This window comes from Crocodylus siamensis, chromosome 2, assembly GCF_052110815.1.
Source record: "Crocodylus siamensis isolate JL-2025a chromosome 2, ASM5211081v1, whole genome shotgun sequence".
Classification (NCBI taxonomy): domain Eukaryota; kingdom Metazoa; phylum Chordata; order Crocodylia; family Crocodylidae; genus Crocodylus; species Crocodylus siamensis.
In genome coordinates, this window is record NC_143396.1 from 140,866,388 (window position 1) to 140,881,926 (window position 15,539).

At 40.0% G+C, this 15,539-nt stretch overlaps 1 protein-coding gene across 1 annotated transcript in view; it reads left to right on the top strand.

Annotated features, from left to right (window-relative positions):
* The first annotated feature begins 969 nt into the window (after positions 1-969).
* LOC149870838 (vesicle-associated membrane protein 8-like) overlaps positions 970-15,539 on the top strand; it is a 16,378-nt gene continuing 1,808 nt past the window's right edge. Inside the window, exons 1-3 of the mRNA XM_090036924.1 lie at positions 970-1,052; positions 8,637-8,789; positions 9,854-15,539. The exon at positions 9,854-15,539 is cut by the window's right edge and continues 1,808 nt beyond it. Coding sequence (XP_089893050.1) covers positions 1,044-1,052; positions 8,637-8,789; positions 9,854-9,997 — 306 coding nt within the window. The 5' untranslated portion in view covers positions 970-1,043 and the 3' untranslated portion in view covers positions 9,998-15,539. The remainder of the gene's footprint in view (positions 1,053-8,636; positions 8,790-9,853) is intronic.

Sequence of the window (15,539 nt, forward strand, 5' to 3'; positions counted from 1 at the left end):
GATGAAGATTTTTAAAAACTACCACACAGCTGCATCCTACCTTTGGAGAGCCCTTAAATCCTCATTTCTGCTGTTAAAATCCCCATAGTACTTCAATTTCTGCTGATGGGCTTACATACAACCACTGAAAATACTGACAGCACCAAGGATTAGCTCTGGCATGTGTAAACCATGATTTTGTTCTCACATCAGGCATTGCCCACCGACCTTATCCGCAGAATCTAATCCAGAGGTGTTCTCAGAACACAGATGCCAAATTTGGCCTCATGAGGAAAAGACAGCGTTGGTATCTTCCTTATGATAAATTTATTTAGGTAACTCGCATGAAATGTGAGACCCAGATACAAATTCTGAAATAAATCAAACAGAAATGGTTGAATATTTTCCACCCACAGATGTATTTAATAAATATAAAACTGTGGCTGTACTTCTCTGTCATACCATGCATGCAGCCTCATGTTCTTTCCACAGCAGCTACTTAAATACATTCATACCCATGCAAGTTTGCATATAATGATGATGTTGGTCTTCCACAGATCTCAGACTACCTAGCAGATTTTACCCTGGGTTTCAGAAGTTAATACAACACCTTTCCCTTTAACTATTTATTCTTTTTACTGACGTCCCTAGATTTGAAAGGCTTTTCATTAACAAGGTCTCACTATTGCAAGTGGTGTTTGCTCATTCTTTGGAATTCAATACGGATTTCCAACTGGGCTGTAGGTAATCCTCAGTACTGTAAATGAAGTTTATCACTACATCTATCATAAAATAGAGAAAGAGCCTTCTACTTTCTGTTTTGACACTGAAAATACACTTCATAAATAACTTTGATTCTCCCAGTAAAAAAATTCTCTCTCTCTTTGACAGAACACTAAGTCATATGAGCTTATTACTTTTTTTTTCTTTAAAATGCTTCTCTAGACAGCTAGTTAATATTTTACTAGGATAACTAGAATTTTAAATAGTTCTTTTCCACTGCGTCATCTGATCATACATAGGTTGCTTACAAAGAATAAGGAGGGAGGAAGAGAGGTAGAAAAATGCCTGTGGTAAGTTACTTTAAATGTACTCTTTCTGTTTTATTCAAACCACATTTAAAAGATCAGTTAATGTATGGTCAATGTTGTAAAGAGCTATTGGTACAAGGAAGTATTAGAAAGTGTCTGAATTAGCACTGCAAGGCTATCAGAAAGAAGAATTCAGAAAGAGGAATGATTAGTAACATGGTTATGAAAGATTAGTAACCTCAAACTCGGCATAGGTAATTAACTTCCAGAGAAACTCTTCATAAATTAATTGTTGTGCCTCAGATGGTTAGAAATAGATTCTACAGCATCTAGGAAGTTACACTCCAAATATTTTTATTTTCCCCATAAAGAAAGCATTAACATTTCAATGGATTTTTCCATAAATAAATAGAGGGATTATCCAGTGCTATATAGTTTCTAAATGTTTTGATGCCAGTATTCATTAATGCATTCATTTTTAATCCCTGCATGCACATGTATATATAGTGTGGACTAGAGTTAGTGCTGTTATTGCTGCTACCGCTGAGTCTCATTTCAGTCTGTGCCAAACAGACCACATTTTCAACACACTGGACTCGACTGGCAGTTCCTTAGAGGAAAACTAGCAAAGGATTTGAACTTCTTGAATGGGCTCTCTTAAAGGTTTCCAGCTTCATATTCCATCATGGAGGAACTGAATTGCCTCTTTAGCCCACATATTCCTCAAATTCGTTATGGAAGTCTAGTCTAATCTTTTACATATGTTCCTAGGCCCTAGATTCCCTGGCAACAATATTTTCTGCCCGTCACCAGCCCCCAAATGCTATTGTAATGCTCAAACAGACAGCAGCGTAACTTGCTTACATGTTACTCTTGTAGAGGTGCTATTCCCCAACCTCCCATGTAGTTTTGAGAAGAAACTGTGAGAAGTGACTGAGCACACACTTGTTCATAAATTATGGAGGCCCATTTCCCACATAGAAAAGGAAGGGGCTTTTCAACCCTTCTTTCACAGGCTTGAACACTGTATTTCAGTTCCCCCATTTGCAAGATAGCCCTGTCTGTATTTCCATCATCCAGAAAACACCACTTTTTAACAGCACTAATTTTATGCTCAAAAAACTATTACTGAATGCTTGCAGTACTAAGTCAAAATATCTTGAGCACGGAAATGAAAATAGAATGTGTTATGAACTAGGGACTGTATTAAATTAACTTCTTAGCCATTTGTATAACCGATTATGAATTTTCACTTGTAACAGGATTTCATTATTGTACATATGAAAAGTTTGGAGCCCCTTGCTGGCCAAAGTTATAATACTGTACAAATCCTACAGTTTCGTACGTGGTTAAAAATTCACTAATAGGCCTACTGATGTAAACTGAATGATTTGCATACTTAAAACGTATGTGCACATTCCTAGGGGAAAAAATCCTTCGCAATAAGACCCCAACTCCTGTGGCAAACCCTATAATTCTGCACAAGTACAGAAAATTGCTCAGGGTTGGAACCCAAGTCTGTGTTAGCTACAATAGCTATTGACATGGCCAAAGAATCAAAATCAAAAGCTCCCACACTATTCTTAAACCATCATTCCAACTTAACTCCTGCCCCCCCACAAAAAAAAACAACCAGCCAACCAAACAAACAAAAAACACACCATGTTGCACACGTGACATTTTTTGATCAGCAGGAGCTCTCTCTGAAGCAATGTCTACATTTTAGACAGAAGTTAGGTAGTATAGGAGAGTTGGTTCTTACATGCTATTGAAATTAAATTTAAATTTAAAATGTATTAAATAGGAAGTGAGACTATATGGCTCCTATTCCCTTTTTGGAGCGCTAAAACAGGACAGATGGATCCAAGAACTTATCTTCTAAGCAGCTTGTTTGGACTTTTCACTACTTCAGACTGCTATCACGCATACAAAGTCTAACCACAAGCTCCTCCTTGCTTATCTTAGAGGAAAAAACACCTCTCCTATTCTGTCAACAAGGTGTGGAGAAACATAATCCTGTGGCTGAGGTGTAGTAGGTACAGGAATTCTCAGTAACCCTGCCCTCAAGAGCGGGGGTGTATTGAAACTTCATTTTATAATGATAAATGTCTGAAGCAGAACTAAATGCATTGCTTCACCCATCGCACAGTTGAATGTACTTATATTCTGTTGGAGTGGGAAGATATGAAGGTGCATGGCACAGCATGGCAAGATGTTGTGTTAGAATTAAGATTCCCCTCTATCTTTGATCTAAAATGTCATAACTGCTGTCGTTCTCAGAAAGCAATAAATTATTCTCCCTCCTCCTCCTTCCTTCCTACACAGTGTGGGACGCATATGATGATTATATGGTACTGCCTTAAGTTTATCCTTATTAATAATGTTTGATATTTGAGGAACAATAGCCAATTAATAAGTTTATGCCATCTGATGGTCAAATGCTTTAATTGTTCAGCACTTTGAGCTGTCAAGATTCACATAAAACTTAGATCCATGGTTGGCAATATGTTAGAATTAGTGTTGCATTTACAAAAGTTACAGAGGAATGGCTTTCTTTTCCAGATCTCTTATTGTATTAAGTTATTGCTTGCCTTATCATAAAAAGAGATGTACATCCATTACAGGAGGTCTCAAAAGTGTTGTAGGCTTGGTGTGAATACAAGGGCTAAAAACAAGCAGATCAATATTTGACTTACCATTATAAAAGATCTCTACACCACATGAGTGGGATCCCACTGTACTACAGGAGCACAGGCAGAGGTTTTCAGCTCCAAAGTATTACTCCTGCAGCCTTGGTTCCACAGAAAATGCTCTGTAGTGCTCTGAAGGACTCAGATCCCACAGAGTAGAAGTGATGGGGTAAGAGTAGGGAACATCTTACAGTAAGAAAACCTGTTATATGTAGGTCCTGGTTTAAACTGCAGTTTTGCATTTTTCATGAAAATCATGAAATTAAGTGATTTTCACGAAAAATATGGCTTGCAATAAAATACCACAATATGGCCGTTTGCTGCAGCCGTAACAGCAGTTCATTGCAACATGATGGCCACTGCTGGCCTGGGAAAACATCTCCTAGGCAGCAGCAAAAGCCTAGCAGGGAAGGTGGGAAGGGGTTGTAAAAAGGACAGGGGGAGGATGGGGAGGGGAGAGGAGGGGCAGGAAAACTGGGCCCTGGGGGGTTGGGGTTAAAAGGAAGAGAACACACCTGGAGGAACAAAAACAGCCCCTCCCCTACCTGGTGCCAGAACCATCTGCCCAGGCAGCCCCCAGGTTCCCCCAACCCCCCAGGCCCCAAGCTCTCTCCTCCCCTCCTCTTCCAAAGAGCCAGGGGGAGGGGGGCAAGGCCTCTGCTGCTACAATTAAACCGGGCCCTTAACCTGCCAAATCAGAGGGCATGCAAGGGGGTGGGGCACTACAATCTGGGTGCAAAAACAGCAGCCTCTACCACCGTTTAAACCAGGCCCTGCCTATTAGGCAATATGCACAGAGACTCAGGCTGCTTGCAGACATTAAGAACACAGTGCTTTACTTTCAACTCAGCAAACTTCTGCACCAAGCTCTGCACATGCCCAGAAAAGGCAGCACCTTAGCTGGACCTTGCTCACCCAACATCTGTAAAGATCAAATGCTTTGGTGAGGCTTTTACCTAATAGCTGATTGAATCAGCTCTAGCTAAGACCACCAAAAAGCCCCTCTGAAGCACCCAGTCTACACTGCAGAGCCGGCTCAAAGTAGCACGTTGCTTCTTCTGTTAAAGCACAGTTTTGTTTTGTTTTAGCATCTGCAAATTAATCTGTAAGGCTGCAGGTACCCAAGAACAAAATTAAAATTCTTGAAACCCCTGTCCAGCTGCTGTCTATTTCTGGAGTTACCCATATCCATAGACACCTATGATTTTACCAAGGAAGTTTTCTAGGCGTCTAAAGTCCAAAGTCCTTACAGTGCTACGTGGAGGTGCAGTTAGCCCTACAATTTCCACAAACAAGACACTCCTCTACCATCTTACCTGCAGGGCTCAGTCACATAATTGTTTTCATCTATGAAATTAATCTCCATGAATAAAACTGGAGGAAGAAAGAGCCCTTTATCCAATGTCTCAGATGTTAGAGCACTCCAGGTTCCCCCAACCCCCCAGGCCCCAGTTTTCCTGCCAGGAGGAGCAAACAGTCCCCAGCCCATCTCCAAGGTCTCTCCTCCCTGTCTTCTTCCAAAGAGCCAGGGGGAGGGGGGCAAGGCCTCTGCTGCTACAATTAAATCTGGCCCTTAACCTGCCAATCAGAGGGCATGCAAGGGGGTGAGGCACTACAATCTGGGTGCAAAAACAGCAGCCTCTACGACAATAGTAGCAAGCTGGGCCCAGCATTTAAACCTCAGATGTTAGAGCAGCCAGGTGGGACTCTGATATTCAATTCAAGCACCCACAGCAGTTGATGCACCTGCTAACCACCAGGTTAATCACAACACACAAAACAAACACGGCTCCATATCCTGGAATTTGGTGGCAGGCTCCACTCCTACTCACCCCTCCCCTCTGGCCAGATGATATGGCTCCAGAGGCCAAGTCCAGTTTACATACCAGATATTTGATATCCCTGCTACAGGCTCAGGAGAAGTCTCAGACTTTCCTGTTCAGGTATAACTGTTAAAAACATTCTATTTTGCATAGAGTAATTAAATAGTTATTGGATGAGAGAAAGCAAATTGGTAGTTAGGGAAGAGAGATCAGTTCTAGCTTTCTACTCCACTGAATGGTTAAAAGCATTTTATTTTAAATATTTGTTATGGAGTCACTTACTCTCTCCAACCCAATGACTAAAATTATTCTAGTTTTGGACTTTGGTCTTCTACACTCTAAATTGGTTCTAACCACTGAGAATAGTAAATGGAGACTACCATCTCCTTCATCCATGTCTTACAGAAGAGAGCTGGCAAAACAGAGGCATCAAAATCAATCTCCGGACCAGTTTTGCAGCCGCTGACCACAGCCAATTTGGATTACTCTGTGATTTAGGTACCAACCACTTAAGTGCTGTTCCTATGCCAACAAGATCAGTTTGGATCTGGTCTGGGGTATCTGAAGTTATGCACTGGAGTGTCTAGCAGTGCAATATCAAAACTGTTTTGTGGCTCCAATCCTCACTTCCCATTCTGCTCTGTGAAACTGAGGACTTATAAGCTGGGAGAAGCATTGTCAGAGACAAGAAGTGTTTAGTCAGAAAGAAGGAAGCTCATGGCATGGAGGCACTGAATACAACAACAGAGTATTCCCATACCTAAAATGTAAGGCCCCTGGCTCCAGTGGTGGAATTCACAAATTCGAGGTAGACACCTACATTAATTATATTTTAAATGGGGAGAATCCCCATCCTAGCTGCTGAATTCATTACACACAATCTGTCAAGCATGGGGACACCTAACTCAGTTGAGGAAACACTAAAGAAAGTCTGATACACCATCCAAAGGTATAACTAGCAGGGTTTGTGTCCTGGACAAAACCCTGCCAGAGGAACAGGAAGATCAAATTAGCTATTAGATAAAAATTCCAAGAAGCCCTGCTGAGGCATGTGAGCTATAGACGCTGGATGAGCTGGGTCAAACTGATGCAATGCCTCTTCTAGGCATGTACTGCACTCAGCATGTGGACACACGGAGCTAAAAGTAAAGCACTGTTTTGGGTCCCCTGCCCCCTCCATGTCTCTAAGCAGCCTTAAAGTTTATGGAGTTTAAATTCAGAGTCTGTATCCCTAACTCCTATGCTCAAGAGCTACTGATGCTCCTTTCCTCCAATTTGTACAATCCCTTTCTGAAACTGGCTAAACCATCAGCTTCCACAGCATCTGGTGGCAATGAGTACCACACTTTAATTATGTGCTGCATGAAAAAAACTTTTGTTAGTTTTAAACTTGTTACCTACTAGTTTTTTGTGACCCCCTAGTTCTTGTATTGTGAGAGAGTTAATAATAATAAACCTCTATTTAATTCTTTGCCATTTAGTAAACCCTTCTCATGTCCCTCCTCAAGCATCTTTTCTAAACTGAATAGGCCAAGCCTCCTCAGTCTTTTGTCATGTGGAAATCCCTCTGTACCCCTAGTCATACTTGTTGCTCTTCTCTGCACCATCTCTAGTTCTTTTATATCCTTTTTGAGGTGTGGGCACCTGAATCTGGCACAGTATTCAAGTTGTGGACACTCTATGGATTTACTAAGGGGCATGACACTTTTAGTTTGGTTTATATTGCCCTTCCTAACAACCCCTAACATTTTGTTCACCTTTTTGATAGCTGCTGAGCAGTGAGCCAATGTTTTTAATGAACTGTCCACAACAACTCCCACATTTCTTTCCTGTATGGTAACAGCTAATATAGTGATAACAATGATAGTATAGGTATGGTTGGTTATTTTTGTTTAGGTGCATCATATTACACTTACCTACATAGAATTTCATCTGTCATTTAGTTACCCATGAACTCAGTTGCACTAAATCCTTGTGTAGTTCCTCACAGTCCAGCTTGGTCTTTGCCACTTTGAATAGTTTTATTATCTACAGATTTGGCCACCTTGCTGCTACCCCCCTTTTCCACATCATTTATGAATATGATAAACCACCTAGTCCCAACACTGATCCTTGAAGATCCTGCTGTTTGCTTCTTTCCATCCTGAAAACTGAGCATTTATACATACTCTTTGCTTTCTATCTTTAAGTCAAATTTTAATCCACAAATGGACATTTCCTGCAATCCTACAACTACCCAATTTACTTAAGAACCTCCGATATGGGGGGACCTTAGCAAAGGCTTTTTAGAAGTCCAAAAATATTATGGCAACTGGATCACCCCAATCCACCAGCTTATTGACAACCTCAGAGAACTCAAAAAACTTAGTAAATTCTTAGTGCAGAGAAGACTTAAGTATTTCCTGAAAACATTAATAAATCCACCTCTTGAAGGATATATAATATACATAAAGGATTTACTCTAAATTATACATAACTATTGGGCTGGTCTTTTTCTTCCCTTCTTTATGACACAAGATTTAAATTTTAATTAAAAAAAAGAAAAGAAAAAGGATCTGGAATGTTGTTCTGCTTGGGTTTTTGCGTGTGTTTGTTTTTGTTACTGTTAAAAATATCCAGAACCTCAAGTCTGAGCTCAGTGAAAGAAGAGAGCTACTGTGAACTTTGTGCCTTGAGTCAAAGGAGGAAGCAAGTTAATTAGTTAAGCTACCCTTTCTCCATTCAAGCCACCTCCCTACTTCTTTTAAAAGAAGAAAAAGGGTTGGAGTATTTTTCACATGCATTGTTAAGAAGCAAAATAGGTACAGTACATTTTACCTTCTTTCACTGGTGTTCTTTAAGCTATTCAATAAGGCAGAGACAAATTCAGGTGTTCACTATGATAAAACCCCTTTAATTTAAATTTAAACGGGGGAGGGGGAGGGGGGGACATGCAGGGATGGGGAGAGCAAGTCTTCACTTAGGCTATACTTAGAATTAGGCCTTGCCACCATCTTTCAAAGGAGTATGGCACTGCTCAGGAGTAAGAGGCTGCTCTGTATTTCCAACTATTTTATTTTAAAAGTTAGTGAAGGAACACTTAACAGAAACCTTCACTACTTTCTTTTATGTAGATGGAGAATAAGAATGCCAGTGATACAATTTCTACCCTACAAATTCAAGTTGATGATGTTAAAAATGTTATGACCAAAAACATCGATAAGGTTTTGCAAAGGGAAGAAAAACTGAGCGAGCTTGTTGATAGAACAGATGATCTCCAAACAGCGGTAAGTGATACAATTTCTCATGCAGCCTGTACATCTGACATGCACAAAGGTTTTAGATGAACTCCTTAATTTTGGTGAAGTTATGAGTTTATACAGCCTTTACTAAAATAAAGTAATGGTCAACATAACATAATTCTTTACAGTGAGGGTTGGCAAAACATGGAATGGGCTTCCAAGGGAGGTAGTACTTTCTTTTACCTTGGAGGTGTTCAAGAAGAGATTGGACCTAGCCCTCTTTCCTGCCTCGAGCCTCAATGGTCTACCTGGTCCCTGATGATCTTCCGGCCTCAATGATCTACCAGGTCCTTTCTGACCCTAGAAGTCTAGGAAATCTATAAAATGTCTCTTTGCTTCTATTGACAATTACATAAAAGTTTTCAGGGACAGAAAGAAAATGTTAGAATATTGCATTAATGCATACTACAGGAAAATATCACTATACTAGTATGTGAACTGTAAGATTTCTTTTTAAGTAACAGGTTTCTTTCCTGTGAGTAATTTAATGTAATGCTTCTAAGCTTTTAAAACACTCATTAGCCCTTCACCTTTAGAGGAAAATTGTTTTGAACGTTTAAGTGAACCTTTCCAAACAAACCTATTTTATGGAGGTTGCACAAGACCTATGTTACTAGAAGAACCTGTTTTGCCTCAAACTTTCACCTTTCATTAGCATGCAAATCTTTTAAATGTAACCATAGAGGTTCAGTAGAAAGAGCTTATAGGGGGTTTTTTGTTTTTGTTTTTTAAACTGGCGAGTATGGAAAACTGTATATACAATGCAATTAAAAAGGAAAAACAACCAATTCAAAATTAGCTGAATAAAGTTCTAATCCAAATCTCACAATTCAGAAAAGTATTTATACTGTTAGACTTATTTTTATTGCAATGGGGGAGTGGGTGGCAATTAAACAGGTCATTCTTGGTGATGCTCCACAGTCTGTATACCTGTCAAATAAGCTTCAAGTCTTTCTTGTGTGTGGATATTTAAAAACAATTTTCTGTACAACAAATGTTCAACAGATCCAGTTCCTGAGAAATAAAGTTTTTTGTCATTTTGCTTTCAGGCTGATGCTTTTCAAAAAACATCTACAAAGATTTCCAGGAAGATGTGGTGGAAAAACTTCAAAGTGATTATATTAATTGTTGTTATTTTCCTTATTATTTTAACATTTATTATCCTCTTGGCTACAGGTGTTATCCCAACATAAACTTTTATACTTTTCATGTTGAACAGTAAACAAGCTTTGTATACATTTTATCCAAAAGCTTTCTTTATAGATTTATTTATGCTTTGTTACATTTGTATATTATTATTATTAAAAGAAAAAAAAATACTGGAAATCCCCCCAAATCAGTATGCTTCCTTTTCTTTATACAGTTCTCCAAAAAGCCATAAGGAAATGAGTGTCATTTTAGCCATGTGTGCACGTGTAGTAAATCTGATAGGTAGCTTAAGTGATGTCTTGCAGAACATACTGTAGTGCAAGATAGCTTAATAATCAACTCATAGACCTGAATAACTGAGAATCTTAAAAATATAGGCCGCTTGCAGATATGGAAAAAAAACAGACATGCTTTACTTTAAAACTTGGTACAGTCCCATACCCAGCCCAGCACATGCCCAGAAGAGGCAATGCATTAGTTGGACTCTGCTCACCTAACATCTGTATAGAGTCTGCTTTTAGTGGGGCTTTTTTGGTGTTTTTATCTAGTTTTTTCTATCATAGCCTTCTAATCTAAATAGAAAAGGTGACCATGAGGTCATGAGTCCATTTCTTGTGAGGTATACCAAAATACAGAGCAACCCAGAGCATGGCATGGGAAGCCATTTTGCTTAGCATGCCACAGCTAGTCCAGACCCTGGGCAGGCTCTTGCCACCATCCATGGAGGCTGGGCTGCTCACAGCAGGCAGCTGCACTGGGGTCTATGTAGCCCAGGCCCAACTTGTGCGCACCTGTTGTTGGCTACACCTCAGGGCAAGTGGCAGGGAAGGGACTGGAGCTGTGCCGTCACAAGGATTGGACCCCTTGTGGCTCCCTCACCATCCACCCCGGCATGCCAACATCTTACAAGTCAGGGTTGCAGTTTTTTGGTACTCTACCCAAAGACACTGCTGACCCTAGATAGGTGTTGTGCTACGCAGTATCTAGGGCTTCAGACAGGTGAGATTTTAATTCTATAGCTATAACAAAAATCACAAAAGAAACACTTAAAGTAGGACTAGGACTCTAAACTAATTTCAGTCCACTCCACTGTTTTGTCCCTTGTGCAAATCATTTAACCTCTCTGCAGCTTTCCTACACATCTCATTGCAGCAATCTATTTTGTGAAGCTTCCAATAACTAAATCTGAAAGGGGAGGGGGGGTTAGTCTTGCATGAAAAATATATTTAAATGTAGTTTCTTATGGTTGAAACTAGTTTTTCTACAGATCTACATAAACTTAGATTTCATAGACATTAGGGCTGGAAGGGACCTTGCGAGATCATCAGGTCCAGCCCCCTGCCCAAGGGCAGGAAGTCAGCTGGTGCCAGACCCCAGCAAGATAATGATCCAAATGCATCTTGAATGTGTCCCAAGTGCTTCCACCACTTCTGGGGGGGAGTCTATTCCAGACTCTGAAAATTTGTACAGTAAAGAAGTTCTTCCTTATGTCCAGTCTAAAACTGTCTTCCAGCAGTTTATGATCATTGGACCTTGTTTTCCTTAGGGGAGCCCTGGTAAACAGAATATTTTTCAAGGAAGTTTAGGAGCTGAAACACTATGTCTGGACCAGCTCTCTACATTCCTCCTCTGCCTGTAGTAGTTGAAACTTTAAAGCTAAAGCTGTTAATGGAAAAAAACGCAGGTGGAGGTAGCTGCCTAAATCCACTTCTCCAAAAATTTCTGATTGATCTCCCTCAAAAGCATCCAAGCCTTCTCTCCCACATTCGTGAAGCACAGTGGTGGTGCCAAGAGCTAGAATGTTTGCCAAATATATTCCCCAACTGTGGCAGCTCCTGGATCATCTTCTGCTCTTTGCTGATGACAAGTTGGCTGCAAGGTCACTTCTTCCTAAACTGACCACAGACTGGCAATCCTTCACAGCCAAGTATAATAGTCTTCCACGAGTCTTATCTGTATCTGAAGATGGTTGGCAAGGGCTCTATTGCAGCTCAGATGCATTTCTGTGTGGGATAGGTGGTACTGGATTCATTTTGTCCAACATGCTGTTCCTGCAGATGTTGAATCTCCTTAATCTTGTCTTTCCACCATTTGTTCTTCATATCATGGGTCCTCCTTTGAACCTCTGCCTTGGCTTATTGGAGATTTGACTTCTTTTGTTTGGAGTTGGTGTCATTTTGCCAAGCACAAGAGGCCTTGCACTTGCAGTCAATCAACTCTTGGATCTAATAGTCACTCTCATCAAGCCAGCCTTGATGTGTCCTGGTAGATAATCCAAAATGTCTTCACAGGTGCTGATGACCATGGCCTTGAGGCCACCCTACATACTGCTGACATTGTTATTGATTAGAATTCACCAGTTTTGTTCAGGCACTAGTGGGAGGGGTCTTGCTTGCTTGAGTCCTCAAGTTCAACATTGATGTTCCATCAGTATTGCTTCATTTGGGTACCAGTTTGAGTGGCATCACTGAGTTGGTGATCAAGCTGCTCCTAACTCAGGTGATATGGATACATTTGTCATTATCTGTGCCCCGGATTGCATATTCAAATCAGGTGTCAAAGCTTAGATCATGAGTATAGCCATGATGTCTTGTGCCTGGTTTGTTTTTTTTTGGTGAAACAAGGTCTCGGTGATGGCAAGTCCATGTTCAGAGCATTTGACCAAGGACGATGCCATTGGAGTTGACCTTACCTACTCCTTCCTCGACTTACTGGGAATCTGCAGAGCTGAATGAACAGAAAGTGATGGCTTTCTTGCTTTCCAGCTGTAACATCAGCATGAATGATAGCTAAACACACAAAATACTCCACATAAATCATTGCAACAGTGGAAATAAAGCTTTATGCAAGCATGAGTAACAGGAACATACATACAAGGAACTGAAGTGGTGGCAGTAGTCAACACTGCTGTCCAAAAGGGACTTTCAGAGTAATCAATTAATCAATTTCAGCTTGGGCAGGGGCCTAGAAAGAGCACATCTCCCTCCAAAAATCAGATCAGCACTGCCTTAAGAGATGTTGACCCTGACACAAGCAGATGTAGCCCGGGGGGGGGGACGACAAAACAGAACTTTCACTGCACTGTGATGTTGGCTGAAGACTGTTAAAAACCTCTGCATAGGTTCACTTAAATGCAGCACATGCTCTTTAATGCTTACCCATATTATGAAGAAATACAGTTCAACTACTTGGCACTCCTAAAGGCGGTAAAGGAAGTTAATAAAAAAACACTTACAGCACTTTCCTGCTCAACCCACCAACATGATCCAACACTTCTGCAGTCACCAGCACTTTATTCATCAAAAAATTCCCCTCCCGAGTCTCTGAAACTGGGCCATGAGGTTGTTTTTTCTTTGAAAAAAAGAGACTCACACTGATACGTTTTCTTTTGAGGCACAGCCTGCCTTCTTACAGGCAAAATATAGTTTATTCCTTGATCTTCACCATCCCTCAAGCATCTTAAGTCATCTAATAGTTTTCCCAAGTAACCAATATGGCCTCAAATCTATTGTACTGTAGGAAAGGTTATACAACTAGTACAATGCTGTTTTTTTGTTGCAGCCACACCCCTGTCGAAGTACAGTAAATACTCTGACTAAAGATCTTGGTACATACCAAGCCACACCCAGTACTGGCTTCTTATCAATTTTCTTAAAGAGGTTTTGTTGCTTATCAAAAAGTGATACCTATAGAGGCAAGACAACAACAAAGTGCCAATTCTGAGTGGAAATGCCAAGACAGCCTTTGGTAATTTGTTTTGTTGCTGATGTACATCTTTGCCCCAAGTTCAAAATTAACTTCTAGGGTACAATTTGACATGCAAATATCAGTGAAGCTAAATCTCTCTCACTTCACCATAATAGTTGCACCTTACCCTACCATGCCACAAAGGGAAACATAACTATAATTGGTATAATATACAAATCAGAGAAAGGTGCTGGGGAATGCAAAAAAGTAACGTCCCTACAAGAAAGCCATACAAGTTATGCAGTATTTTGGTACAGACCAACAAGACTCCAAAATCAATGAGACAGCTATACACCTGCAAGAAATTTCTAGACAGCCAAGCTGCTTGGGCTCATTTTGTTTCATGAGAGAAACAGCTTTCTGGATTTGTTAAATTTTGGTTGGGAACTATATGAAAGTGGCAGACTGGCCCATCTGTGCCTACGGAACTTAGGAATGCAGAACATGCTTGTAACTACATCAAGAAAAACAGGCTCAGGATTTGCATCAAACTGAAGATTCCCAGAAGGAAAAAAGTCTTTATTTTTTGGGGGAAAAAAACTAAGTACATAAAACCATGTTTAATGTACATGCAAAAGAAAGCCAACAACATGTCTCAAACTTAGAACAGAATGTTTTAAGAGTAATAAATTGAACCATTTGACATTAAAATTAATCCCGTTTATCTGAAAGGGGATCTCACCATAGACTGAAACTCATTTAAACAATTATTAAAACAACTATTGCTGTTTGCAATCATGTTAAGACTGATGACATCACTAACAGTGATAGTTTGCAAAACAGCTACCAGGAACAGGCTAAAAATGCCAAATAATGTTTTGCGACAAAAAGATAGTGAGATGTATTAGAAGGAATTCCTTCAACTTGTTTGAATAAACTGAAACAGGTGATGTTAAAATGTTTATATGAAGAGTAGAAACACTTGGACATAAGAGGTTCTTTTCAGGAAAAGAACAAAAACCAACAAACAAAAAACTAAAAGTTGAGTACTTGTCCTATGAAAGGTTTGCTTTCTTACAAAGCTAGAAAGCAAGGCTGAATAACAACCTAGGGCAGTGGGGGTGGAGAAGAAGGAGTACAGCTGGTAGAACCCTCCTCTACATTATGACTTAAAATCAAATCCCAAATAATTAAGAATGCTTCTGGAGACCATAGTAAATGGCAAGCTTTTGGCAGGAGAAACTGAAGTACCAAGTATAAAACAGATTAGTTCATGTTAACGTATTTCCAAAATTACTGGTATATTCTCACAGGGTCTGCAGAAGGTTAGACAAGATGAATATAAAGAAGGGCTGAATGCCCAGAGAAGCCCATCTTCTGCTTGCCTATAAGAGTCTTCCTTCTGAGCACTTATGCCACAAGAATCCATATAAGCCAATGATTTTTGTAGCAATCCACTTTATGAATAAAGTGTTTTTACAGCAAAGTCTAGGACTATACAGGTCCCAAATCACAGCAAGAAAAACAAAATCCAGAGTGGCACATGAAGTCACACAGATCTACACTCAAGGAGTAGTTGTCATTTTCAGGGGAGGGCAGTGCCTTTGGTAAGGAAGGAAGCTGGGTAATGATCAATACAGCTTAGCAAAATCTGATGACTGTGACATCACAAAGGCCCAAGTTCCATGCCTATATTTAAAAGTGTTTGGAAAATAAATGAAGACTGGAAATACAAAGAATAAGCAGACTTAATAGAAGACATGGAAAGAAAACAAAGTATGCAAGATGCTGCCAACATGCATGCACTAGGCACTCATACAGTAAATTTAAATTACTGAGTCACAAAACAGCGTCAGAACAATTGATTCTCCAACACAGAATTTTGTCTTAGGCTGTAGA